The sequence below is a fragment of the Musa acuminata genome, chromosome BXJ2-4 (assembly GCF_036884655.1).
Source record: "Musa acuminata AAA Group cultivar baxijiao chromosome BXJ2-4, Cavendish_Baxijiao_AAA, whole genome shotgun sequence".
In the NCBI taxonomy this organism is placed as follows: domain Eukaryota; kingdom Viridiplantae; phylum Streptophyta; class Magnoliopsida; order Zingiberales; family Musaceae; genus Musa; species Musa acuminata.
Genome location: NC_088341.1, coordinates 5,101,081 through 5,128,003, shown reverse-complemented (window position 1 = coordinate 5,128,003; position 26,923 = coordinate 5,101,081). Strand labels below are relative to the sequence as shown.

The following is a 26,923-nucleotide window of genomic DNA, read 5'->3' as shown; positions in this document are numbered from 1 at the left end:
CTGTTGTGAATGAGGAGGAAGAGCAATAGCAAAAAGTGAGACAAAAGAAGAGAAGAAAGATGTGACGCAGATATCGATGCTCTACATCTACATTGATGCTGACACAGTTGCCAAGTGACATCAATGCAGATACAAAGCAGCGAAAGTATTGCTCGACATCTTCATCGATGCCAAAACATATGTAGAGCGACGAAAGGGCAGTGGTTTACTGTGAGCCGAATGTGGCCTTCCTTTGTTGGGCCTACTGACACATTCGTCCATTACACCAATTTCCTCATGGCTCGTTACGTTCGCTAAGTCATTTGTGCCGCTTGCCACTCTCTCTTTACTGGTTATCGCATCATCGGCGTAGGTTTGCCCCCTTTGCGCTTCTTGTGATCCAAATCTTACTATCTTTCCTTCACACTTTGTGGCCTCCTCGTCCTCTAGCTCTTACTTCCTCACCTCCAAGTCCACGATGATACCTCGGGCAAAGAAGTTTGTAGATCCTCGGTGGACAATCATGAAGCAATGACATGAGGTGGTTAAGGAGATGGTGGAGGTTGTCCTGCTAGGTTGGAGTTGGAGGATGGGGTTATGGTGTGACGTCAACACAGATGAAGAGAGGCGAAAAGGGTCGATCGAGATCTATATCGGTACCGACACAGATGTAAAGCGATGCAGATGCAAGTAATGCCACTCTGTATCTACATCAGCGACAACGTAGTTGTTGAGCGACGCGACGTCAATACAAATGAAGAGCATCGGTATCTATGTTATCATCTTCCTCTTCTCCCTTTACCTTAACTCTCATCGTCGCTCTTCCTTCTTATCCATAATAGTTATTCGTAGGCTCCAATGATACCACTGAAAACGCAACTAGGATATTAAATTTATTTTTTTATTTATTTATTATATTTTTGTCGATAAAATCGATGACGTTATGATAAATAGATCTGAATATTTTTTTTTTATAATTATAAAATTTTAAAATAAAAAAAATATTAAAATATTAAAAATATTAAAAAAATCTAAAATAAGATAATATGTAATTAGCCCCTAATACATAGAAGAAGAAGTCAGGATGTCAATTCTGCGTCTAAATGTGATCCCTCTTGGGACCCTTTAGCAAACGAAGCAAGTCGGTAGACACACTGATTGCCTTCCGTAAACATATGTAATAATACTCTCCACTCGACGAATAGATAGAGTAGAAAAAATTCTCGCAAAAAAACATTTAAAAAGGAACCATACAATCCATTCCGCAACGATTACCATAATGAGTTTATTTACTACACCCAGCCAAAGACTACACATCCTTTGACTGTCAAAAGTTTATTCGCCCAAGAATTGTCATCCTTACCTGCTTTTGCATTTGGTTTGTGTACAAAGTGACTATAAATAAATATCTGGGGAACGAGTGTCTTTGGGGCCAATTAGCGCAAGTCACATCCCACACACCACACAGAGACAGAGAGAGAGAGAGACAAAGAGCATCTTATCTCTTTGGTGGAAGAGTGACGACCACAGAGCAGAATGTAGCTTGATGTTGAGAGTGCACTCCAAGAACCATGTGTTGCCTGCTTTATGGACTTTGGTAAGATGAACTATCGTCAAGGTGTTCGGCCACCATCTCTGTTGTACTTCACCACCTGATTTAGTACTTTATATTCTTTCGAAACCTAATTAACAGTAGTACAATATGACTTAGAAAAATCCAATGACCAAATTAGACGAAACAAAGCATCACAATTGTTACCGTATATTTTAGTTGTTTGACACGTCTACCCGTTATTTGATAGGGAATCAAAAATTACATTAGAGGTATATGATAAAGATTTCTTCGGCACTTAAATTAGTTTAGTCAGGAGATAAAAATATAAATTAGTATTCTTATATGATCCAAAGGAGGCACATGAGGATTATTAAATTGAAAAAAAAAATTATTATATAAAATCATCGATCATTATTTGATTGTGAAGACTCATAATAATAAATCATCAATCATTATAATTATGATATGATGGCTCCCCTTAGAAGTTGTAGGGTGATGTATCTAGATATGCTTTTATATCACTTTTCTTTATCTATATTATTTGAGATAAATATATTTTTCTCTGCTTATGTTGACACACAAATAGGTGAGTTAGCATTTTTTTTAAATTAAAAAGTAAAAAAAAATAAAAATTTTCTATATTATTATCGGATCTTCGTTAAGAATGAATTAGTATCGGATCCATAGGATAGGATGATATCTAATCGAATGCTCTTATATTATTTTTTTATCTATATTATTCAAGATAAATATATTTTTCTCTCACACACAAATAGGTGAGTTAGCATTTTTTAATTAAAAAGTAAAAAAAAAAGAGTAGTCCAAGTTGAGATCAGATTTTGAATTAATATGATGATAGTCCAAGAAATCACTTTTGTTTAAACATATTCAATCAACATTTGGATGGGATGGGATGCAATCAACCTTTGATGAGCAACCATTGTGATCCAACCAGACTCGGACTGGGTGGCAGGAGATGTGCCAGGAATCGACACTATTAAAAGTGCTACTCACCCTCTGATCTTGACCACTTCCTACTCCTCCAATCGTTTTCAGCCACCAATGATGCCATACACTCACTCATATCACTGCACGAGAATTGTTCCTCTTTTTACTGTTTTAGGGTTTGGCTGACCCAATTGCACGAGAATCTTTGTCTATCACCATCAAAACTGTTGTGTTAGGTCTGGAATAGACCACATATCCACAAATATCTCTAAAAACGCAAGGATGGCTGACCAATGAGAGAACATGAAAGTTAAGTAGAATAGTTCTTCTTTTATTTTATTTATTTATTATTATTATATATAGTGTTTGTTTTCGAGAAGGGATAGTTGATTATGAGTCTTGCTGCAATGCCTTTATCAGAGGACACTTTTTTTATTGAGAATTTACCAAAGACATACTCTTTGATAAATAGGTAAATGTGTCATTTATTATTTAAGTTTATATATAATTTTATATTTAATCGAATCAAACTAAATTGGACTACTCTGATATTCCATCTTTTTTTTCTTTTATTTTTTCATCTTCTCCGTCATCACCTTTTCACTTGTCGACCCTCCGTAATCTCTCTACCATCATTAGAAGATGAGGAAGAAGAGAAAAGGATAGGAGAAAAACATGAGTCTAAAAAAAGAGAGGAGGAGAGGATGAGAGGGTAAAATTCTTATCACATTTTTTTTTAATTGATTGGAATAGAAGAGTAAAATTGAGATTAAAAAAAAACATCTCACCCCCTAATTTTTCGATAAAGGAATGTTATCAGTTAGAAAGTAAGTAGTGGAGGTTTCCTTAGGTAAATTATCATTCTTTTTTAGTATTTTTTTAATAAATATTGAAATAACACATATTTTTAATGTCATCTTTCCTATCTTAGAAAATAATTCTATTAAAACGATCTTTGCAATTTAAAACGGCAAACCAGGAGATGCAGAAAAAGTCCATTCCAGTGGTTTGATTAGGTGGGCGGCCGACGCTTCCACCACCTCCTGCTTTGTCCTCTCCAAACCCAATAAAATGCTCTCCCAAGTAGATGATCGACTAACGTTAGAAGTGATCACTACTTACTTGAAGGCCACCTCTCGATGTTATTTCGTCGAACAGTTGGATGCTACCGAACTAAGAGAGAAAAACTCATGCGCGCACACTAGCGATGGACGACGCCCCGTTCGTGTCTCCTGAACGCTGCTGCTTGTTCCGCACACCAACTGTTCGACGAATAGCGCAGACCACGGCGTTGCTTTCGGACGATGTCGTCTTACGTAGGCGGCGAACTCTTCATTTTAATTTCCGATGGCGTGGAGGCGATGTGAGTTGCCGCCCCGTTTGAGCTCTCCCAGCGAGCGAAGCTACAAAAAGGTCGCCCGTGGATGCCCAACGCTGTTTTCAAACCTCTGACCATGAATAAAGTATGGTGGAAAAAGCAAAGATGCAAAGCTGAAAAGTTAGCTACGCAACATGCACGCTTTCAGTGCCATGATAAGAATTTTGCTTCCAGTCAGCTCTGTCGATCGATTGAACTCTGGTGGATCAAGTGTTCATAAAACCCAATTTGATAGCATACGAAAGAAGCAATTTTGATTGATGACACACCAAAACCAGAGGTTTTTTGCGACCGGCAAGTATCTTACAGTCCCCCCCCCCCAAACCCCCCCACCACCCACACACATTAACCCCGTCATCGCAACCTGGAAGCCAGCATTCACACCAGACACCACAGACCCCGATCCAGACTCTGATTGGTTCATTCACAGTGAAGAGAGACCAAAATGGTTCGCTTCTGTACGGGAAAAATGTAATCTTTGCCATGTTACCGATCATGAATTACCTCGCCGGGGCCGGCGTCGCCCCACCGTCCTGCCGCTGTTCCCGCAGGTACCCGAGAAGCATCTCCGCCTGTGTTTAAAATCGTGTACAACCACAGACAGCGATGTGAGTCTCTTTCGGAGTGTTGAATGGAAGAAGAGAAGATTGAGGATGATGAAGGCGGTGTGCCGTCGGGAGGACAGCGGAGGAGGGAGGGTGGAGCGTACCTTTTGCTTGGCACGCGAGGAGCCGGACTGCGAGAGCGCTACGAGCGGTGGGATGGCGCCCTCGCGGACGAGGAGGCCACGGTTGTGGGCGCTGTCGGCGCAGAGCTGGAGCAGAACGTGCACCGCGAACTCCTTCCCACGCGCCGGGCCCGCTTCGATGGCCTCCACGAGCATCGGAATCCCCCCAGCCGCAACGACCGCCTCCCTCCCCTCCGGTATCGCCGCCAGGCTACCCAGCACCACCAGCGACTTCTCCGTCGTGCCCCCGCCGCGCTCGCCCACCAGCTCTAACAGCGGGGGGACCGCCCCCGCGCTCACCGCCCGCTCCTTGTTCCGCCGCGCCGAGCACAGCTTGTACAGCGTCGTGAGAGCGTCCTTCTTCCCCCGGCTCGTCCCGCCGACTAGCAGCGCCACCAGCGGTGGGATCGCCCCGCACGCTCCGATGGTCGCCCGGTTTTCCTCGATCATCGAAAGGCTCAGCAGCGCGCACGCCGCGTTCTGCTTCGCCACCGCAGTCCCCGTGCGCAGCGCGTAAACCAGCGGCTTGATCGCCCCCGCCGCCGTGATGGGGCCCTTGTTCGCCTCCTCCAGGGAGAGGTTCAGCAGCGCCGTCACAGCGCTCTCCTGCGCCGCCGGGTCTGTGCTCTTCAGCAGCGGCACAAGAGGCGGGATACCCCCCGAAGCTCCGATCAGCGCCCGGAAGTCCGACCGGTGCTTCGCCAGGAGCCGAATCCCCGCCGCCGCCGCGCGCTTCACCTCCGGCGATGGCGACCCAAGTCCCTCCACGCACGCCTTCACCGCCGGCTCCACGCTCTCGACCGAAGCGCTCTCGAGCATCTCCGACGACGACGACGACGGCGAACCAAACCCCATCACGAGTGCCTCGATGTCGACCGGCCCGGACGTCGCAGGGCTCGGGGGCACCTCCGTCAGGGGTATGGACGCCAGCCGCTGGAGCTCCCCGGAGATGTCGGAGTTGAAGCTGGAGTAGTCGGAGAAGTCCCGCGACAGCTCTAACAGCTCGGCTGCCGACTCGGTGGAGGAGGCAGCAGACTTGGCGTCGGAAGGCCGGGGGGGTCCAACGGCGAGCTCCCGGAGCTGGAAGTCGACGACGGAGTCGGTCAGGTTCTCGGACACGGCGCCGGACCGCGCGGACGGGGACGCGACGGGGGGCGGATCATTCCGAAAGAGATTGGAGTGGATGGTGCGCATGGATCGGCCCAGGGAGCGCTGGATCCTGGCGGAGGAGGCGCATGGGCTCTGGGAGGAGTCGGCCAGAGAGACCATGGTGATCGACCACCGATGGCAGATGCAACCACCGCCGGAAGAGTGGAGACGGATCAGGAGTCGAGGTGAAGAGGACTGGCAAACGAATCCATGGAAGGCGAAGAGCTCGAGCTCGGAGAGGGAGGGATGAATGCTTTGATTCGTTTGGTGAGGGGGCGTAATAATTCTTGAGGGCACGCTCGGGGACAAGAATCGGGGGGCCTCGTGGGGCTCGGGAGCACGGCCGGTCTTGGAGCGAGCGCTATGAAATGAGCGCCTCGTCGTCCTTTCTCGGTACAGGGAGATGATAAAAGAGAGCCCACGGAGGGGGAGGCGTCGCGACGGGGCGTTGTTGGATGGATGAATGGGTCGACGGATGGACGACGCGTGCGAGTCGAGGGTGGGGTTGGGTTCGGCGGGCGCCCGAGTCCGTATCAGCGTGCCTGGTTCGACTACAGCTGGCATATTGGCACGCGCCCTTTATTTGACGGGCTGATGACGAGGGCTGATCGCAGCCGTTGTCATCGGCATCTTTATCGTGACAGCGGTTCGACCACTACGTTATATTGGGCCAAGCAGCAGCTTGCTAAGGCCCAATTGGGTCCGGCCCATTTGTCGATCAGATTGCAACGCTCTTCCACTGGCCCTCACGAGATTTCGGAGTGTAGATGATGTCTTCAGATGCCACTCACTTGAGTAAAACTCAAGTCCAAACAGATGGCTATCATGCTTACTTGGAAAACTTGAATTGTATCATATTTCATAATGAGACAAGAAAAGAGTCAGCCAGACAGATAACAAGCATATATAACAAAAATTTCTTCCCAGGAACTTCAATAATACTTGCAGGACCAAAAATTGGAAAAAGACGAGGTTTCTCTAATATGTGCCTAGGACCAAAAAATGGAAGTGCAACAACAAATTCCAAACAATAGTCTACATCCTAGTGGCATTCTAGTTGTGACTTTGCAAATAACAAGGAAAAGTGCTTCAAGTTTCCCATTTCATAATAAGTTGCTGAGTAGTTTTTACCTCTGGGAAGTACACTAATCTTTCTTCGCTCGAGTTCGTGCAGCCCTTGCTGTGCTCGAGCGTTCCGACTGGGAAAATAGAATGAAGATGTGCATAACTATTACGACCAGTAATAGTGCCGCTGTTGATATCGCGACTCCTTTCCACGTCGACAGGAGCTCTGACCACTTGAAGAATCTGAATACACCATATGATAGCACACAAGACCAAAATGCAAACACCTGGAGGATCCACGTTGTTTAGAGAACACGAAAAATCATATGCAGTGATTTTTTCAGAATTAAATGTCGATTTATTCAACCCATGCAAATTTATAACTTGCATATTAGAGAAGTGTGAACAATTATGGTAAAATGAAATGTAAACAGATGAAAAAAAGAAAAGAAAAAGAAAGGATAAGCAATCAAGCAGGAAGACATGAATATGGAGTTGCAGAACTCTTCTATCAGCAGTGGTTTTCATGTTAGTGGTTTCACCATAGATCTCTTCTAGACTATCGAGTATGGAGTGAAGTCAATATTTCAAACTGCAGCATGCTTAAAGTATGATTGCAGAACAAACTGCATTTAACAGCCAGAACTTGATGTCTAAAATAGCCTTTTAACTCATTTATGAAGAAAAGATATTTCTGATTGAATTTTGTATTGCTTGTACTTCCAGAAACTTGTAAAGAAGCCTCGATGACATACCAGCAAGGACTTTAAAGGTCGACCAATTTGTCTTTGTTCAACGCCAAATGTGCCCTCTGATATATAATTATCTAGTAAAGCATCCTGTCCAATAGAAACAAGAGAATAAATTGGTTGACAACATATGGGAAATCAAATCATAAAGATGCAGCAGGAACATTGCACATCTTGCCCTGCAATCAAACAGAAGCTTTTAAACCTAACAGTAAGCGCAGAGAAGAAAAGTGACATGCCTTAGCTACAAATAAGTTTTTACACCATTGTGCTACTCCATCATCTGTTTCAGGCATATCAGCCATAGCATGCCGTTTTATGAGGACATGTACCTGTGTTTAAAGTAGGCATTAGAATATAGCACTGCAAAATGCTAATGCAAACTGCAAACATGGTTTTTATTCTCTTCCATCATCCACTAGTGAACTTAAACGAACAAACATCAGAAGAATATATTTCCCATTAAACAAACACAAACATAACGCTTAAAAAAAGCTCATCATAGAGTAATCTGATACCATAATCTTATGGACTTACACCAAATTAAGATAAGAAGATTTCCGCATAACATATCATGTAGGAATAAAATGACAGCAACCTGTGGAATTTGTAAATGACCCTATAGAAGTCAGATAAGACAAACATGAACTAGAAGCTCCTAGAAGGCCGATCAATTAACAAAACTAATTCAAATAAGTATAGGGATCCAGAACAAAGTTGATCATAACATCTTTCCCAAACTCTATTAAACTGCTTGGCTGATTTGCATATACTTTTTCCAAATACATGTTCAAGACACTTCTTAGTCCTTGTAAGTGCTTACTGCTTAAGAATGTCATGATCCAGGCAACACTGCCCAGAATAAAGTAACAAACTTCTCATAAGGGTGCTAATGGTAGTATGATTACTGCTAACAAAACCTGAATCTAAACAAAATGCATAACATGAAGTTTGATAGAATGATATCATCCTATTCTCAGCACCATCATCCTCATGATTTCTTACAATAATAACAAAGTAGATACCTGATGCAAAATGAGTAACATTTTGCAAAATTTATTCACACAACGAAATGCATTAACTAAAGATGAAAATCTGCAGTAACTAAATGATATGGATTTAGAGAAGTGCAAAAAAATTTATAGCAAGAGTGCCTGATGAAATTTTGGCTTGTTGCAAAACTTAATATAGAATCAATTTCATGATGTCATTATTAAGGGTTCATTTAAATTAAAATATCCAGAAGCTAGTCAATCCTCATTGCAAAGCAAATCCTACTTGGAATAAAGATCTCAAATACTTGACAGGATACTCGCCACTTTAAAACTAAAACGACACTTGCTGTATTCTCTGGTTTATTACTCACTTTCAACACTTGATATTTCACTAAAAATCAGAGTCAAACTGAGAAAGTGCATATAAAAACATAATAAAACAACTTATTGCACCAAACTGGTGGCACAATAGAAAAAATATATCAAATTAATGCATAAATCCACACAAAACCTTAATTCATAATATTATATCAGGTCAGTCTTCTTTAGCTTACTACCATACTACTCTAAACTGTTGGTTTAGAAAAAGTGACCACACAATATGCTAAAGGGTGTACCTAGTACACGACATTCCTATTAATGTGGGATATGGGGAGGGCCAATATATGCCGTCTTACTAAATAGAGAGCTCCTTATTTAGATAGCCTGTTTCCATGAGGGCACACAGTATGCTGAAGTTGAAATATATAACAATAACATGATTTTCTGCCTCATGATTCTGGGGACCAAAAGAGGAAGTCAAAATTACAGGGAAAGAAATTGAAATCCTCATTCAAATGAGCATATAGTAACTTCCATAATCTTTTCCAAACAGTGACCACATAAGAGATCAAACAGACATTTGTAAAACACAACATGCACTTTAAAGACATTACAAACTAGTCCACATGCAGATGGCACAAATTTGTATTAAAAAATTGATGTGTCCCCAAATACCAAATAGTTCTAACATGATGCATACCAGACAAGATCAATCATAAAATTGCACGCACACACACATATATATGAAAGATATGTGTCTCTTACATAATATCTATAATCTTTATTTTTATCCTTAAGCATATATAAAAGCAAACAATAGGAAGATTTTGCTAATAGACACAATACATAATAAGCAAGACTTGCAAATAAAAAACATAAATTAAGAGAATATTACAGCAATTCAAAAAAAAAAAATCCAATGCTTAGTTGCTTACAACTGAAGATTGCCCTTTCAGAATTCTGAGCATTGTTGGTGAAGGTTGATCTGCTGGAATAGCCACTGTTACATCGTATATGGCAGGAACAAAAGGCCGCATGATATTTACAGCTGAAACAAAACCCTGAAATTCAGATTCAAGGCATCAATACATATTCATCAAAGTCAGAGAAATTCTTCAAATATAGAATGCTCTTATGAGAACATTGTATTGTGGAAATCTCATAGAAAATATTGTGTTTGATTGTTACTCCACTTTGATTAGGTGATGACACTAGTCTAACATAAGGCTACCTACATAACAAACATTACTGTCAACAAAAAAATTCAACCTTAGTACGTGGAATCAGAACATTTCTTGGAGTTGGCAGACCCTGTGAAGCTGCATATTCTTGTGCCGCTAAAAGTTTTGCTGGAGTAAAGCGTGTCCCCTCAACAAAAAGTGCCAGCCAAAACGGTCTAGGAAAATCCTTTAATCTTTGCAGACCCAACTGTGTTTTATGATTATTACAAAGAATTAGAAACACAGATTCAATTACAGTGGAATATAAGAATTCAGGCCAGCAATCAATATAGGTGCCTTCAGATTACAAGACCACAATCACATGTGGGTACCATGAAGATTTGGCCATGCATAGCATTAAAATCCCATCAGCACAGCATGCGCTGGCTTGCAGAGGTCTGCACTATTCAGCAAGGGAATAATACCTTCAATGTGGTCTCATCCTTGGCCCAGCTTCTTTCCAGGAAGAGATATTCAGCAAACCACATTGACCAACCAATAACCTGGAAAAATAGTCGCATGACCAATAATCAGAATAATTATATTAGGATTGACATAGGTGAGCCATGTACAGGGTAAAAGTACATCACCATGATGACTTGAATAACTATTCCAAACTTGTCATGCCAAAGCTAGAATCAACTTTCTGTCATATCTATGAATCCGCATGTATCTTACAATATGGCAAATATAGTATCAAAATAAAACAACAATTTAGCCAAGAATTTAAATCTCATTCCAATAACAGTTTTCGCAATTGGTTGGACCAGTAAGGTACCAGAATTCTGGACAATATACCAATCTATACCTGTCTAGCATCTCCTAAAATAAAAATAAAAGAATTTGAATACCAATTGGTACCGACCTATATGGTTTGCTACTAATCCTTGATCAGACCGGTATATACCAGTCAACAAGTGCCGGTCCAACCGGTATTTGAAACCTTGAATTTAACATACTTCCTTGCAGCATGATTGTCATAGGGTGCATAATATGAAAATAAATATTGAATAGCAAAGCAAGCAGATGTTACGCAATCTAAAATGACTTAGTAAAAACTATCTAGGATAGATAAATAATGAAGAATGTTCAACCTGCAAATATTAAGTAGCTAAACACAACCAGAATGTGTTGGTAGGAATAAAAGCAAAGATCAGCCTCGGAACATAAAAGAGGACGTAACAGAATTGTTTTATTGATAGACAAAACAGAATAAAGCATATATAATTATACTCACTGGAAGGAACTTCGATGACTTCTTCATCACAGCTAACGCACTACCAAGACAACCTGAACGCTGAGGTAGACAATTAAATAACCACATGAACAAGGAGAAGATACAGATGAGTCTATGGACTACTGCTTTCTCGCATGCATGAGACATTGCAAATTGCAACCAGTAAAGGCAACATGATGGCCTTAAATATCATACCCCTACGAGTTCACTGTACATTTCTGTCTACCATGAAAATAAAAGTATAAGCACCTGAGCTAAAATCCATCCAACAAGCCAATCAATGTCGCTTCTGTGATTTGAAATCACAAGTGCATGCTCTTCACCTGTATTTCCCTCATATAAGTTCAAGACAAGAACTGACTTTATATTTTGAGGTTAAACATCTATAACACTCAACATTGATCATAGAAAAGCATTTGTAATTAGAATTTTTAAGTTCAATCCTTACCCATTGATTCAAATGTCTTGGAATCGGCATATACCTGAATCTGCAACCATGAAATAGAGCACATATATATTTTTTTACAAAGAAAAGATAGATGCATTAGGAAACATTTCATCAGTTCCATGCAGGAGTCTTTAAGATAATAAATATAACTACTACTATAAACTAACATGACAATTTGCACAAATTAAATCCACCATGACTCCACTAAACAAACTCAAGATATAGGAGCTTGTCGCAGCAGTACTCATAGCCAACAAACAATTATGTTGTTAATGTTCTATAACCCAGAGCATTTTGTGTTGCAACTCAATTAAAGCAAAGATAAGAAGCCTGAAATTCATACATTTACAAGTATATAAGAGGAGCAAGCACGCAGTCAGTAAGCTGGCATGGTATGGTGACTTACATCTTGTCACAATTTCAGCAACATAACAAGGCCACAAAGTACAGGTGTGAAAAAAATCATAATATTGAAAATTTCCCTCTTACTACCTGAAAAGGGAGTGATGCTAGGAATTCCTAACATCTTCACAGATATAGATTTTGAAAGCTTGACCAACTTTATTCCTCAAATCAATTGACTGGAGGAAGAAAAGCCCAAATCATCAGAGGTAGAGTGATTCTGATAAAAATGAAGTTCACTATTCATTAATATTCAAAAACAATTATTAAACAATTTTTGTGTAGTATATAATATGGATTAACCAAAACAACTTTTTGAAAGTCTCCTCTATTCCAGATCCACTTCTTTACTGCTACCTCTATAAGTAGAAACAGTCAATATCTTGCTTGAGATGGCAAAACCATGTGTATATAGCACTCTTAACTATGACTCTCTGAACACCTTTACAATGCCGCCACTGGCTCTAGTTTCCAGTCAGCTGCCTGAAATTTTGGATTCAAGTTCCAGAGGTACAAATGAAACTTCTAATATCTCATTATCCATAACTTGGAACTTATGAGATTCCAAAGATACACAGGATTTCAGTAAAATGCAACATTGGATCAAAGTTGGTTCCCAACTTGGGACTATTGGGGAAATCCTGAAATTTCAAATCTCCCTGACAATCGGAGCCTAAAAACTACAATAAATTCAATAGGAGCACAATACATCATGCAGACCAGACATTGAACAAGCTCTACAACGGCCAAAAGAATCAACAAATGCAATGGGATCTAAGAACACTTAAGGATTACCTTAACACCAGCCCACCAATCAACAAGCCAAACAAGCTGGAGCCACAGTAACTCAGCCAGCACTCTATTAATCCTCCTATAAAGACTTTTGGAAAAAAGCCGTATTGTAATAAAACAGACAGCCTGCAGGGATAAAAACAAGGATCGGAAAATGAGCACGGTTGCGGAAAATTTTGAACACCCCAAAGTTCAAATCTTTAGGAAATCTACACAAATATAAACCTCACCACCAGCAATAAGCAGATCGGAAAGAAAAAAGGCGAGAAGATTAAAAATGAAGAAAAATGTAAATTTTAAAAGAATAAGCCACTCGGATCATGATCGTTGAGAAGGAAACATTAAAACCTAAAAGAACCGACCAAATCAGAGAATCCATCATATCCGAGAGAGTTCCACCGGAGCCCCAACGCGCACGGGCTCAAACAATAAACCCAACAAACAGAAAGAAAACCGGGCCGCTCCATGCCCTCTATTCTTCGCCACGTCTGGCGGCGTACCTGAACGACGTTCACGATCAACCCCGATAGTAGGAAGAGGAGGCCGAAGGGGACGACCATTAGCGCCGCGGCGACCGCCATGGCCGAGATCCAGCGAGAGGAGGAGCAGCAACTACTGAAAGGAATAGGATTTGGGGCCTTCTTTTCCCCCTTTCCACTTCTTTGCCAGCTTACGGTCCTCGGCGCTCCCTCTCCGTGCGCTACATAAACGCGCGTCCCCAAGTTCCGGATGCCTCAAAATAAAAGGAAAAAGAAAAAAGAAAAACAAAGGAAATGAAAGAAAAAAAAAAACGGAGAATTATATATGAAAACAACTCGAGACACGGTTCTCAATTGTTTGCCAGGTGGCGTGTGATTTGCGGCCTGCCGAGCCATTTGGCCCGTTGGAGAACGGTGGGACCCCACTCGGGGGTTTATATCCAATAAATTTATCGGATGCAAATAATTAATAACAGTCATGAAGAGTATATGATACTTATGCACGCATATATATCATCGAGTGCGGGAGTTATATAAAGGACAATGAATCATCAACTAAATCTTAAATCATAATTCCAATAAAGAGATAATTCTGTACCGGCGTACGGTCCCTCGCTGTATCGTGTATACATACGTTTGTCACGTGAGACGACGTCGAAGTTTCACCATTGCGGCCGCTTGACTCATGGAGCACGTGACCGACACATCCACCAAAGGCTCGCCGCCTGCCACGTTCGACGCCCGTGGTTTGCCGACCGTGGAAAGAGGTGGCCTCTGGGCTTTAGGATTCGTGTGAGGATTTTGATGTTCCGTCGACTGCATTCTCATCCAACGGCAGCGAACCGTGACTGTTAAGAATTATTTTTGTAAATTATACCAAAAATTAAAAGGAAATTAAACGCTTGCAATTGATAATGATTTCTACATCACAAAAAAGAAGAGAGATCGTTCGATCTGATGGACATCGATGTGAATTAAAATTTCGATATCATATTCCAATGATCAACTAATCTACTTAATGTGTATTATTTTGCTTTGGATCAGCACGCCCGATCCCAGATGATCCGCAAAGTAATCAATAAATAAAAGTCACGGTGGGACCCGCGAGTGGACCCAGATCTCCAACGGTCGAAAACTTCGCACCGGCAGCAACGTTCCACTCCGACGGACTCGATAGGGTTCCAAGGCAACCCAAAGGCCCTCCTTATTAACGACTCTCTTGTTTAGAGAGTTCTTTCTCGTGCCTCTCCATCCCCTGCTTCTCTCTTCCCCGTTCCTTTCAGGTTGGACGCGGTTCCTTCCTTCCTCTCTCAACGCACGCTTCATTGCAGCCGTCGAACAGCGAGGGATGGAGCCGGCCAACATCGACTGGAAGAACATCGAGTCGAGGTCCGTCCGCGACGAGGCCTACGAGAACATCAACGCCCCCAAGTGGCTCGATCTCGCCGCTCCCGAGGCGTCACCCGTAGACGACGACGCCTGGTTCTGCAGACCAGGTACGTCAGTTACTATCCCAAGGAACCGCTTCCCTTTCCCTCTCCGTAGCTCAAGAACTCGAGCTTCTTGAACATTTTCATTCTTTCTTTCTTTGTTTCCAGATTGCAAGCACCCGAAAACCGCCGAAGATTTCAAGCTTTTGGCGACACCTAGCCCCAAGGTTCGATCGAATCCTCGGATTCTTCCTTTTTTCCTTTTCTTTAGATGTTTCGGTATGATTGTTCCTTAAAGTTCGGTTGATTGGAACGAAACTAGGCGAAGCTGATGCGGTCGAGCTCGGAGAGACTGCCTCTCGGTGAGAGGAACGGCACTCGTAGGTAATGAAATGTTGATCTAAACAAAAGCTCAGATCTTGCTGTGGAATTCTTTGTTTTTTGACTGCTTCCGATGATGTTGGAGTGAAAGCGGCTTGTTTTCTTTTTCTTTTGATTGGTTCGGTCTTCTAGAGACGAGAACAACCTGAAGAGAAGAGCAGGGATCGCTGCTCCATTGCTGCCGGTATCTCCTCACAAGCCAAAAGCCGCCGCTTCAAAGAAGTTCAGAGAGGATCTTGAAAACCAAGACCCGAATCAGTCGACACCGCAACGTCCAAGCCGCCCGCTCGGTGCTCCGAAGAGGTGTAACACTGCGAAAGAGATGATCAAGTCGAGCGCCGAGAAGAAGGTCGAGGAGCAGAGGGAGGAACCCAAGCAAAAGAAGGCCCAACCCCGGCTGAAGAGCACATTGTCTGCCAGCAATCTTTTCTCCGGGAAGGATATCTTGAATCAGATCTCCGAGTTCTACCACGAGATCAAGAAGATGGCGATCGGACGCGGGAGGACTCCAGCAGAAGAGACCAAGAAGGAGGTCAAGAAGGTTGCCGACATCGTTCCCGAAGCAGAGGATACGAAGCTACTGACTCCAAAGTAATTTTCAAGTATTGAGCTCATCTTCCAAATAAAATTTGCTTTTTTCTGTTCTCTTCTTCTCATAGGATTGTCTGCAGGAAAGACGATGCATCAGTGAAGAAAAGCAGCAAAATGGCTGTGAGGATTGAGATCGAGAAATCAACAGCACTCAAAGAAGTAAGAGCTTATCCTCCAACGCCGCAGCGGTTCACTTCACCGTCGATTCGCAGTACAAGGAATCCAAAGGCCACTGCCATAGGCAGATCCCCTCTCAACAAGCCTCCGAAATCAGCAACTCTGGTAAGTGTCACAACCTCTGTAACCATCTACTAAAGGTTAACACTGAGGGCAGACAAGTAAGCACAGAATTTGAAGAACATGATCTTTAGAATGATACTTCTGCCACCTCAGGTTGCTGCATGTGGTGAACTGTATGGTGTAAACTACATGTAGATATTCTTGGGCCTCTAATTTTCACAATGGCAAGAGTAAGTAATATTACCTTTTGGAAATGATTGAGCAGCAGAAGGTGATCCAGCAGGAGATGGAGCAAGACAAAGAGGAGAAGACAGCAAGATTACCTGTAAAGGGTGAAGATTGCAACAGAGCTGCTGCTGTTGCTGCTGATACTGATACTGAAGAAGGGAGTTCAGCTGATTTGTTTTGGTTCTTAAAGCCTTGCACTTATCTGGTAAAGTAGCTCTGATGGAGCTTTCCAAAGAGACAACTATGGTCACTGTCCATGTTTCTGTTAAGTCCTTTGATTCATTTAATTATATAGGGTAAAGAATTGCATTCAGCCTGTAGCAGAATAAACATGTGAACTTACAAGTGTAATTAATTAGGTGCATGTGATCTAAATGATACCTGAGATCAAGTTCTTTTTCTCTGTTTTCTGTGTCTACTTTTCAGAGGGGTGTTCTGAACTCAAACTATCAATATAGTGAAATAGCTGGAATTTCAGGTCTCATTATTTGGTACATTAAAGATCTATAATACAACTCATTAATTATACAAAAAAGAGTAAGCTATCTTGATCTGAGCTACAATTTTTTGGGGGGCACAACGTCAGTCCATGTGCAATGTAAGGTAAACAAAAGGAATTGCTACTTGAGTAATGAGAGCTCCATTTGAGTAGTATTTCCCTTTGATCAACAAAAACATTGCACCTTAAATTGTTGAATCAGTGTTCCACCCTCTTTTGTCAAGAGAAAAAGGAATTGAAAGCCTGATCAACTCCAAAGGAAGGTCCATGGTCCTGTACCTGTCCCTATTCTGTAGAAATTGAAGAATCTTATTAGAACACTGGACAATTCTAAGCATGTCATAAAGAGTTACATGCACCATGCAATGGTTGATGCTGAAAGCTATAACATCATAGCTCATCATCTGAAGTTAGACCTAAGGAAAATTGTGCAAATGTGCAATATTATATATCTGGTAGATAACTGCATGGCATTTGGAAACATGTTGGACTTCATATTTTTATCTCCAGAACTGGTAATACATACAAAACTTGAAGTAAATCTCTTTTACTATGTCAAGATAGATTGATAAAGAAAACTGTGTCTTGGTACTTCTAGTGGAATATCAACTAAAATTATGCTGGATAGTCCTACCATGTAAAAAGGTGCTGTTTTCATGTTTCCTTCAGAGAATATGGATTTTTCCTGCCTTAACTTCAACATTTTCAAGATTGAAGAAGGTGGCCACTTGATTTCCTTGAAATGAAGCAAGATTTCATTTTCAAGTGTCAGAAAATTTCTCTAACATGCTTGTGGTGAGACTAAGCAAGTTCAGATATGAACATTCCTCCAACATTGCAGCAGTAATTTACTAAGCAGTATAAAAGCATAACTTATTCCTGCTCCAGTTCAATGATGAACCAAATAAGACCATCATGAAGTTAATTATCATGCTTAGTATGCTAACATGATGCAGCCGTTGACAGATGTATAGAGGAAAGGTGAGACCAACTTAATTGACTCAAGTTGCAGAATTAAGATAGCTTATGCAGCACTGCAGAGCACATATAGGTGGAGATTATCTGATTGATAATACAAATTTATACAGAGATCTAACATGTCAAAGCATGACCAATAAATTCATAAAGCGTCTAAGAATTACCTCCAGAAACCTGCCAACATCCGCAAACTCATGTAGATCGTTAGAGCTATCCAGATACCGACGAAACCATGACTAGAGGATAGGATGATCAAAAATACAATGCTGACTATTGCCACCAGGACCTGAGATGTTTTATAATGAGATCTTGTTGGACTCGAAAGTTGACAAGTACAGTGCAAATTTATCTGTTTTCCAATATCATCATTCTATTTGAAATACCATGGAATACGCAGCGTATGCAAAATCTGATGCTCCATAGTTGATGCCATCGAATACAAAGGCTAAGGCATTCATCGGTTGAGTAAGCGCCACAAACTGAACAGAGATAAACATGAATTAAGTAGAGAATGGAATCAAGAAGTTCTTTCGTAACTATTGTTTTTGGTGGAGCAGAGTAGTTAGCTTCAGAACAAGTGCACCAACAACTAATGCAAAAGAACACTCTTTTATGTCTTCCAAGAATGTGCAACTTAGATACCGGGATTCCAACGTGAACAAGTTGTAGCACTTTGGCATCCTTGGTGAACAATTTCGATGCAAACTGTAAGCCAATTCCGAGTATGAAGCACAGCAACAGCCCCAGAACCATACCCCACTGCAAAGCTAGTGCAGGTTAGTCTTTTTGTTGCTATGAAATTGTAACTGATGAACGTCAAGGGCAGAGATCAATTTAATTATTGATTGGAAAATATACTTGAAGAACACGTGAAGCAGCAGATGTTGCCCCAGAATGATCCCTTCTGGCAAATGCACTCGCAAGTATTGCCTGCAAAGTTCCTGACATATCTCAACTTATACTGGAATGAGCACAAGGGACTAATATGCTTTGAAGGTACATAATTGGTGCAGTAATCTGCCAAGTTATCTTAGATAGCAGACCGGAAGCCTTCATGTTAAGTTATGCAATGATCCACAAGTTGCTTTATCGGTGTGTTCTTCCAGAAAATATGGTGAAAAGATCTGATAGGACATGACATCAACTGGTTCTTCTAGTTTGTGTTTTGGCTCAAGAGGAACATGTCATTGGTGCATCTGAAACATGCATTATCTTTATGAAGAGGAAACAAAAGGTGCGATGCATATCAGTGACAGTGGACATACTGTGTTTGCAGAAACGAAAATGAGTGTTGGGGTTAATGACCATACCAAGGATTAAATAGAAGGTACCATAATGATCCTATAACATCAATGTGAGTGTCCTATAAATTAGTGTTTTATCCCATTTTGAAATATGTGATCTGACTTGCTACCAGAAAATAATATATTGTGATGTGTTTTTCATGAAAACACTATCATAATTGTTATCAATAACGTTACATGAAAGTAGATAGAAGTAGGATTACCAACTCTTTTCTTATTGCCATCTGACATAAGGAATTGCCATAAAACAATCAAGCAAGCAATTGCTTCCTAACCTGTCCAGCAACCGCCAGGCCATCAGCAAGAAGAGAAGTCGCCAACCAAATCTGCAAACATATCTGGAATGCAGCCATAGGGACTGATCCCTGCCGTGCAGCCATCGATGCTGCTAGTGTCACACAGAACGTCACAGCGATAACCCGTACAAGCAATAGAAGACCTGAAACCAGCACAGATTAATATCTTGTAGCTCTGAAAACATCAATAGTATGGACAGGAATAAATTGACATCTTGGAGCCTTCAACATCCTAAAGGAAGCAGCATATCATGCTAATTACTTATTTGACATCCTGCCTAGGAAAAGTATAAGTCAAATTCTAAGAAGCAACCAAATCATGGCAGAAAAGATACTTATTCATGTATGTGAAATGCATGATCTCACTATTCCTTAAATGCGGCTTTCTACTGAAACAAGTGCCACTGAATTCTTTTGTGTAGCAGAAAAAAGACACAAGATAGCCAGCAGTGGCTTTAGAGATACAGTTGACAAATGTACAGGATACATAAAGAAAAGTATGATATTAAACATGATATGTTTATTCAAGGAACTACTTACCATCTCTTAGGAACCGACCAAACTGCAGATTTTTGATACTGGGAGGCAAGACATCGACTTGTCTCAGTAATTTCCACAAAAGCATTAATGCAATTAAGTATCTGCAGAATATAATGAAACAAAAAATAGGATGATATTAATGTTTCTTCGATGACAGAGGAAGCTGGGTAAACTTACCAGCACTCTGCACAAGTGTAGAGAGCAACAAGATGGTACTTACTGAGAAATAACATGAGCAATCGCGGCACCACTAACGCCTAATCGAAACAAGAATATGAATATTGGATCCAAGATTATATTGGCTGCATCTCCAGCCACTGGGTTAGTCAAGAAGACACAATATTAGTTGATCATTCAAGAAACAAAACTAACAGCTGAGAAGTTCCAGCAATATATTTCTTTACAGAACTAGTAGTTTGCCGAAATAATGAATGCCAAAAATCAGCTGCTTCACACCAAATGACGATTATGAATGCATGAATAATTTTTTTATGGGCTTGCCTTATGCTTGTGATATCCATTGATCATGAAAAATTAAACCAAATTGGTTATGATCAATTGTGAGACAGGTTTCACAGTGGTGAGAATTTATTTTAAGCATCAATGAACATCCATATAAACCATGAGCAAGACATTTATAAGTTATAGCACAACCAAACCTACTTATAAGTTGTCATACCAGTGGCATAAAGAGGAGTTTCTGTGTCCCTGATTCCACGAAAAACTCCTTGCATAGCCAAAGACAATAGAACAGCAGGGGCGCCAAGAGCTCGCAATGTTAAGTACTCACATGCTGGTGTCAACATAGGGGAATCCTATCAACAAATATGCACTGTTATTGTATAGGCACAGTTCTTATCAAATAAATTTGGAATGAAATGCAAAAGCATCAGCATATAAAAAAAAAAAAAATAATAAAAATAATAATAATAATAATAACAATAAAGTTTACAATGGAGTATCGCTAAGTCATGCATAAAAACTACATATCTCGAGATATATGATGTTAGAAATTAGAACTAAAAAAACAGTATTTATCAGACTTTTTCAGATCCTCAACCATGGATAACTCCAACTCAACTGTTGTTTCCAACTACATTATGGGAATCTTCATGATATATGATTTTTCCATCAGATGTCACTGCTCATTCACAAGGATAAACTTTTCCAGTCCTTTATGTCCGAGTATACAATAAGCACATTCTAGATCAGTACAATAACTGCATTCACAATTAATATGTTGGAAACAACTGTGAGCTTCATGTTTTCCCTTTAAGCATTCATTTTTTAGGCAATTGCTCAGAATCAGTGAATTTTTAGTGTGTGTGCATATAATACATATATATAATATTCTCTCAAAAATGATGGGGCACAAATTCTATCAATCCAAAGAAATAATAAAATATTCAGTTGAAGATTCACTTGTCTCAGCATTTATAACTATAGTTCATCTATAAGTGTTCCATGCACAAAAATGGAGTAATTTGGAATGGTCCTATAACATGGATGCTCAGAGATACTCTTTCCTGCCTTGATAGTTTGGCATAAATATTATGAGACATATTTGATTAATTAAAGTCAAAGTGAAGTTAAATTATTTGATCGGTCATTTCTTTTGGTTTTCTCATCAGAAGAATCTAAATGACTTGTTAAACAATTCAATTCTGGAGTTATATTAAGTTTAATTGATATTAAAATGTATTGCCTCAAAACATGATAGCAATTTCCACTACAGAACACTATATATGTGTTAAACTGTCGGATATGTAAACCAGTTATCTTAGATTTAGCCATTACATAGATTCATTGCCACAGAAACCCCATACATGCACGATAGCAAAAAAGAGAAAAAAAAGGAATGTGGGTGCAGCCGAACAAATCTAAATAATCTTTTCGACTATTACAATTAAAAAGGACATATCTAGTGGACGAAACTCCCATCAATACAGGATCTAAGGAGAGTCAATGTACATAGCCTTATTTTTAAGTGACCATTTCTAACTATGTTAATCAAAATAGTTTTTGTTGCTACATTTCGTGGTCACACCAATACACCATTATCATGTAAAAATAGAAGTTTGTTGCCCAAAATTATATTAATAACCACTATTCACATTTAGACAACATTCCAGCTTGATGAGAATAAATACTAACTTGCTGGCAAACTTTTCAAAGCTATCATGATTTTTTGCCATCTTAAAACCAATCAATGAAAAGATGATAACTTGGTCATGAAGCAGGCAACTTACAGAAGAGAAGAACAGATGCTTACATGTTTCACACCCATAAAGATCAAAATGGGTTTTGCTCCAAAATTCAGAAATAGTGTTTCGAGAACACCAAGTACACTACCAACTAATAACGCTGAAGAGGCTGATGGGATCCGTTTGCGGTTCTCAACTTCAGTCATAGTAGCAGATTTCTTCGATGAGAAAGGCGAGGTATACTCATGTTCATCATGATCTGAAAATAAAATTGTAGGCAATGCATCAACCCTGAGGTAACTCTGATGTAAATTTTGTGAAACTTTGTGTTCTATTTTAGCAAGAAGATGCATGATTCGGAAGAGACCAAACACTTGACATCACCTACCAGTGCAAGGCATCAATTCTTTCATTTCACTATCCTCAGAAAAAGACCCCTGGCATTCTCCACTTTCAGGATCTCCACTTGCTATTTTGCTGGTGGCATCTTCCTCAGCAACAAAGGATGTCGTGACACTGACAATAGGAAAGATAGCAATTCTTGATACTTGATTGAACACTGCAATAGACACGCCTACAGCTGCAAGCTCCACTGGACCTGTAAAAAGATTGACGAAAATGTGAACTTAATACTTAATATCCTCATGGACATAATTACATCATAAAAACACAACAAACAGCACGAATGTTGTTTGCACTGATCATCAGTTGAGACTATGGAGATATTTTGGACGGTATCAACCAACCAATTCTCTTATAACTAAGAGGTCAGAAGAACCATATAGCACAAACTGAAGAACAAGATAACTCTTATATATATATATATATATATATATATATATATATATATATATATATGAGAAAGACCAATAGCACTCAAGGACTCCTTCAGTAACAATCTTGATCAATTTGCAGTTTGAGTCCATAGACCTAACTGTCAAATCTGGTCTTTTAGTTTTATTTGTTTTTTATATATCGATGTCTCATTTTGGGAGTATAGTATAGTATAATCTTTGCTTTGATTAATGAAACTTTATTTTTATAGCTTGTGTCGATTTTTTTTATTACACTCGATATCCAAGATGCTTGCTCGCTCGATATTAAGTTGCGTGACACCTTATCATTGAGACGTGTCTTAGATTTGTAATATGTTATGTCTGGGAGAGTACGATTCCTCTAGCTATACTGAGTTAATATGTTTTAGCTTTTCTTAGGAATGAGTCGAGTCATTGACCTTGACCTTGGCCTTACGAAGGACTAGGTTGTTAACTCCAATTTCAAGGGTGAGCACCTCTTGTAGAGTCTGAATATTGCCTTCTTATACCATAGCATCCTTAGGTATGCCTCAACTATGACCTCGCTAATCAAGTTGAGGTCGACTTGAAGTCCCTCCTCGAAAACTCCCTCATCGAAATTATTGATCTAAGGTATCGAAAAAATGATCTCGAGTGGCAAAATAACCTGAGTATCGAAAGCTAGGCTAAATGAAGACTCTCTCGAACTGGTCTTGATAATTGTTTGGGAAGCTTGTAAGATGCTAAATAGCTCACCTATCCAAGTGTCATTGGTATTGATAACCCATTTTTGTAGTCCCTCGAGGATAGTCTAGTTAGTCACCTCAGCCATGCCACTAATCTGCGGGTGAGCGACTAAACTAAACTTTAGCTAAATTCAATAGAATTGGAAAAGCTCTTTGGTATTATTGAACCAAGTCATGCTGTTAATGATTATTGATCACAAGATCCCAAAGTGGGTGATAAGGTCCCTCAACATAGAGTTCATAACTTGTTTCTCATGGATGCAACCAACTTAACTTTTACTCATTTTGTAAACTCGAGTAAACTAAGGGTATTAAATCTCCCATCCACTTATGGCTCAAGAGGCATCCAGTGCTTATAGGGGTTGACGTTATGTGGAATCTCGACAAGCATAAATAGTGAGAGGACAATCTATAAGCATAAATTTTCTATATATATATAGACCACAATTATTAAGGAATGACAAGAAAAGATGCACATAAATATCTTACCACGATTATTAAGCAATTGAAGGAAAGATACACATATTTTTTAGTCCACACTTTTTTCTTTTCTAGCCCGCGTTTCTCTTTTTGTCTACTTTCTTCTGGCTTCCCTCCTCTCCCCACAGATACATCCTTGCGACACATTCTTACAAGCCTTCCAAAACCTTTAAACAAAGGTACAATTTATCATCTTCCTTTACTCTTTAATTTCTCTTTTACATCTGTTTTAGGACTATTTTTGTTATTGTTTTCTCAGAAATCATATAGCCATCCGATGCCGCTGCTATCGAAGTAGAGAAGAAGAAAGAAAATGACACAACAGATATCGAAGTAAAGAAGAAAGAAATAATTGACAAGAAAAACACTGACCTGTAGATTTCCGCGCTATGACAAATACACACTAAAATTACAGCATGAAAAGACGGGGCAAGTCTCGATAAAATGACATAAACGAAAGCTCGAACTGACCAATGTGACCAATGAAGGCAGTATCGATTAGAGATGCAACGGGATCAGCCATCAGCGCAAGTGCCGCAGGGAAGGCGATCCTCATGATCTCCATCCCAAGCTCATCCAATCTAAAAGCATGCCTGTGTCGTGCATTGATAACCAAGAACAGACAACCGATAAGACGGAATCCAACGAGTTGAAATATTGGCGGAAGTTCCCAAAGAGAAGTGAAATCCGCACCTCGCGTCCTTGAATAAAACTCGGAGAGGAGAAGTCATCGACGAGGTGGCAGCCTATCACACAACACAAAGATGCCATCGTTTAACGAGAAACAAGCAGTTGTAAGACAGAATAGCTCATGCGCGGGAGCTCAATCGGATCTACGCATGCAACTAAGGTAGTGTGGGAACGAGAAAGGGATCAACAGTTAATCTGGAGCAAACAAAAACAAGTGTTTTCCGGTAGACCTTCAGAAAACCGCGGTATGCCAAGTCTCGTATTCCTTCTGGATAGAGAAACTTCGTTGTTTCTTTGGCTCTTTGTAGCGACAGCTTCTCCCGAGGAGCAGGGGTCCTGCGAGGCGCTGCAAGAAAAGGAAGCTGTCTTCTGGGGGAGGCAGAGGGAATGAAACCGGACTCAGGTATACCTCGCCTTCTTTTTCCAGGAAGGCTCGTTCCAAGTTATACCCCTGCGAAAGCTTCGTAAGTCGCGACATGCCCACACGCCACTACAGTTGAAGACTACGAATAGATGCCTCACAGCATTATATGATACTTAGTTATTACGACCAAAAACTTTCCTAAAATAGTCCTGTTTTTGAATCTCTTTTTTCCCCGCAAAGAGAATTCTACTTTTTTGTTTTTTGTTTTTTGTTTTTGTTTTCTTTCTTTCTTTCCTCCCTTTCGAATCAAATCTAAATGAAACGTGGTATTGGATAGGTTAAGTTAACATTAGATCGGTCTAACAAGAAAAATCAAATAATACTAATATATATGTATTTAAAATAAAATTAAAATAATAATAATAATAATAAAGTATTAAATAAATCAATAAATGTTAAATATCGATTTAAAAAATTATTATATTTTCTATTTTTAAGTCTTTGTAATGTATATGTTCACTTATTTCAACCATTAAATGGTTTTATATTATTCTTTCAATTTTATCCAATCTAAGGTGAATTAAAGAACACTTTGAACTAAAAATCACTTGCATATCATCAGAAATGATTCTTTAAAATTTTGAGAAAAATTTTTGAAGACTTTTTTTTTTTAATTTGAGTTACACTTTTTTTTTAATTTTATTATATATTTTTAATTTTTATTCAAAATCAATGTAATTCAACCCCTATTCTTAAAAAAAAAACCTTGGAAATGAATTACAATTGTCAAAACTTCTATTGTTCTTTTCATCATTAAAAATAACCTTGAAAACTCATTTCCTAATTTTTAGGATTTATGTCTTTTATATAAAAAGTATCTCTATGCATCGAATTCTTATTTCACGTTTGTCTCTAATCGATATTGGTTCAAGGTTATACTCAACAAACCCTTTCCAATATTTTAATCGATTCAAGAAGTAAAGCTAAATGCTAAAAACTTCTACAATCAAATGCATAGAGTTTATGAACTGTAGTATATTGAGGAATGAATTTAGTGAGAGATTTCATAGTGCATTTTCAGGATTATTATACTCAAAGATGCACATTGATATCGGGAATAATTACGTATTTTCTCTTAGTATTAATAGAATTGTGCCGCATCAAATTTAGGGAATATGCAACAATGATTGATAACGTTCAAGAGATAACATAATGTCAACCAACCGTACTACTTCAAAATATTATCAACATAGTGTTGATGTATCGACTATATTAATATTAGAGTATTGTCCATATAATATGATATAATCGATGTAGATCAAGCATGACTACATGACGAATAGATGCTACCCATGTTATTATTTTCGTATCAAATAAAAAGTACATGTGTACTTGACGTTAGAAAGTAATGGCAAAATGAAAGTAAGAATAAAATAATAAAAAAATTAGGTATGGAGTCACTTTTGGCTTGGTTTGATTGGGGTCAACCATTTGTGATTGAAACTTCTGTCTTTATATGTCAAGCAACTTTCATAGCGATTATTAATTCTCAAAATCACCATCAAATGAGTAGAGTGTTCCTGAATAAGACAACTCGATCCGAATTGGAAGCATCAGTTGGATTATCTTATGGAGTTTTTTTTCCAAGGGGGAAACTACGTGTTATTTGAACGAGGCATGATGCATAATTTGACATGTCATATATTGTATCTTT

General features: G+C 39.7%; 4 protein-coding genes across 4 annotated transcripts; 1 reads left to right on the top strand and 3 right to left on the bottom strand.

The window, feature by feature from the left end:
* Window positions 1–3,986: 3,986 nt before the first annotated feature.
* On the bottom strand, window positions 3,987–6,386 carry LOC135609642 (U-box domain-containing protein 4-like). Its single transcript, XM_065103099.1, has 2 exons — window positions 4,570–6,386; window positions 3,987–4,432 (listed from the first exon to the last, which is right to left on the bottom strand). Exons 1-2 carry the CDS (start codon window positions 6,298–6,300, stop codon window positions 4,361–4,363), a joined length of 1,803 nt encoding a protein of 600 aa, XP_064959171.1. The 5' UTR covers window positions 6,301–6,386; the 3' UTR covers window positions 3,987–4,360.
* Window positions 6,387–6,624: 238 nt separating this feature from the next.
* On the bottom strand, window positions 6,625–13,711 carry LOC135609643 (1-acyl-sn-glycerol-3-phosphate acyltransferase PLS1-like). The gene is made up of 11 exons (XM_065103100.1): window positions 13,466–13,711; window positions 12,969–13,091; window positions 11,772–11,811; window positions 11,573–11,646; window positions 11,324–11,383; window positions 10,512–10,589; window positions 10,136–10,294; window positions 9,802–9,927; window positions 7,790–7,882; window positions 7,557–7,640; window positions 6,625–7,088 (listed from the first exon to the last, which is right to left on the bottom strand). Exons 1-11 carry the CDS (start codon window positions 13,544–13,546, stop codon window positions 6,882–6,884), a joined length of 1,125 nt encoding a protein of 374 aa, XP_064959172.1. The 5' UTR covers window positions 13,547–13,711; the 3' UTR covers window positions 6,625–6,881.
* A 951-nt stretch (window positions 13,712–14,662) lies between these two features.
* Window positions 14,663–16,717, top strand: LOC103980810 (uncharacterized). The gene is made up of 6 exons (XM_009397320.3): window positions 14,663–14,940; window positions 15,043–15,101; window positions 15,197–15,258; window positions 15,388–15,846; window positions 15,927–16,128; window positions 16,352–16,717. Exons 1-6 carry the CDS (start codon window positions 14,793–14,795, stop codon window positions 16,526–16,528), a joined length of 1,107 nt encoding a protein of 368 aa, XP_009395595.2. The 5' UTR covers window positions 14,663–14,792; the 3' UTR covers window positions 16,529–16,717.
* A 52-nt stretch (window positions 16,718–16,769) lies between these two features.
* LOC103981585 (protein DETOXIFICATION 42) lies at window positions 16,770–25,278 on the bottom strand. The gene is made up of 14 exons (XM_065103097.1): window positions 25,076–25,278; window positions 24,849–24,901; window positions 24,627–24,748; window positions 22,524–22,733; window positions 22,204–22,394; window positions 20,611–20,746; window positions 20,152–20,248; window positions 19,932–20,032; window positions 19,371–19,534; window positions 18,650–18,721; window positions 18,434–18,550; window positions 18,175–18,270; window positions 17,956–18,077; window positions 16,770–17,103 (listed from the first exon to the last, which is right to left on the bottom strand). Exons 2-14 carry the CDS (start codon window positions 24,884–24,886, stop codon window positions 17,061–17,063), a joined length of 1,509 nt encoding a protein of 502 aa, XP_064959169.1. The 5' UTR covers window positions 24,887–24,901; window positions 25,076–25,278; the 3' UTR covers window positions 16,770–17,060.
* Window positions 25,279–26,923: the final 1,645 nt, after the last annotated feature.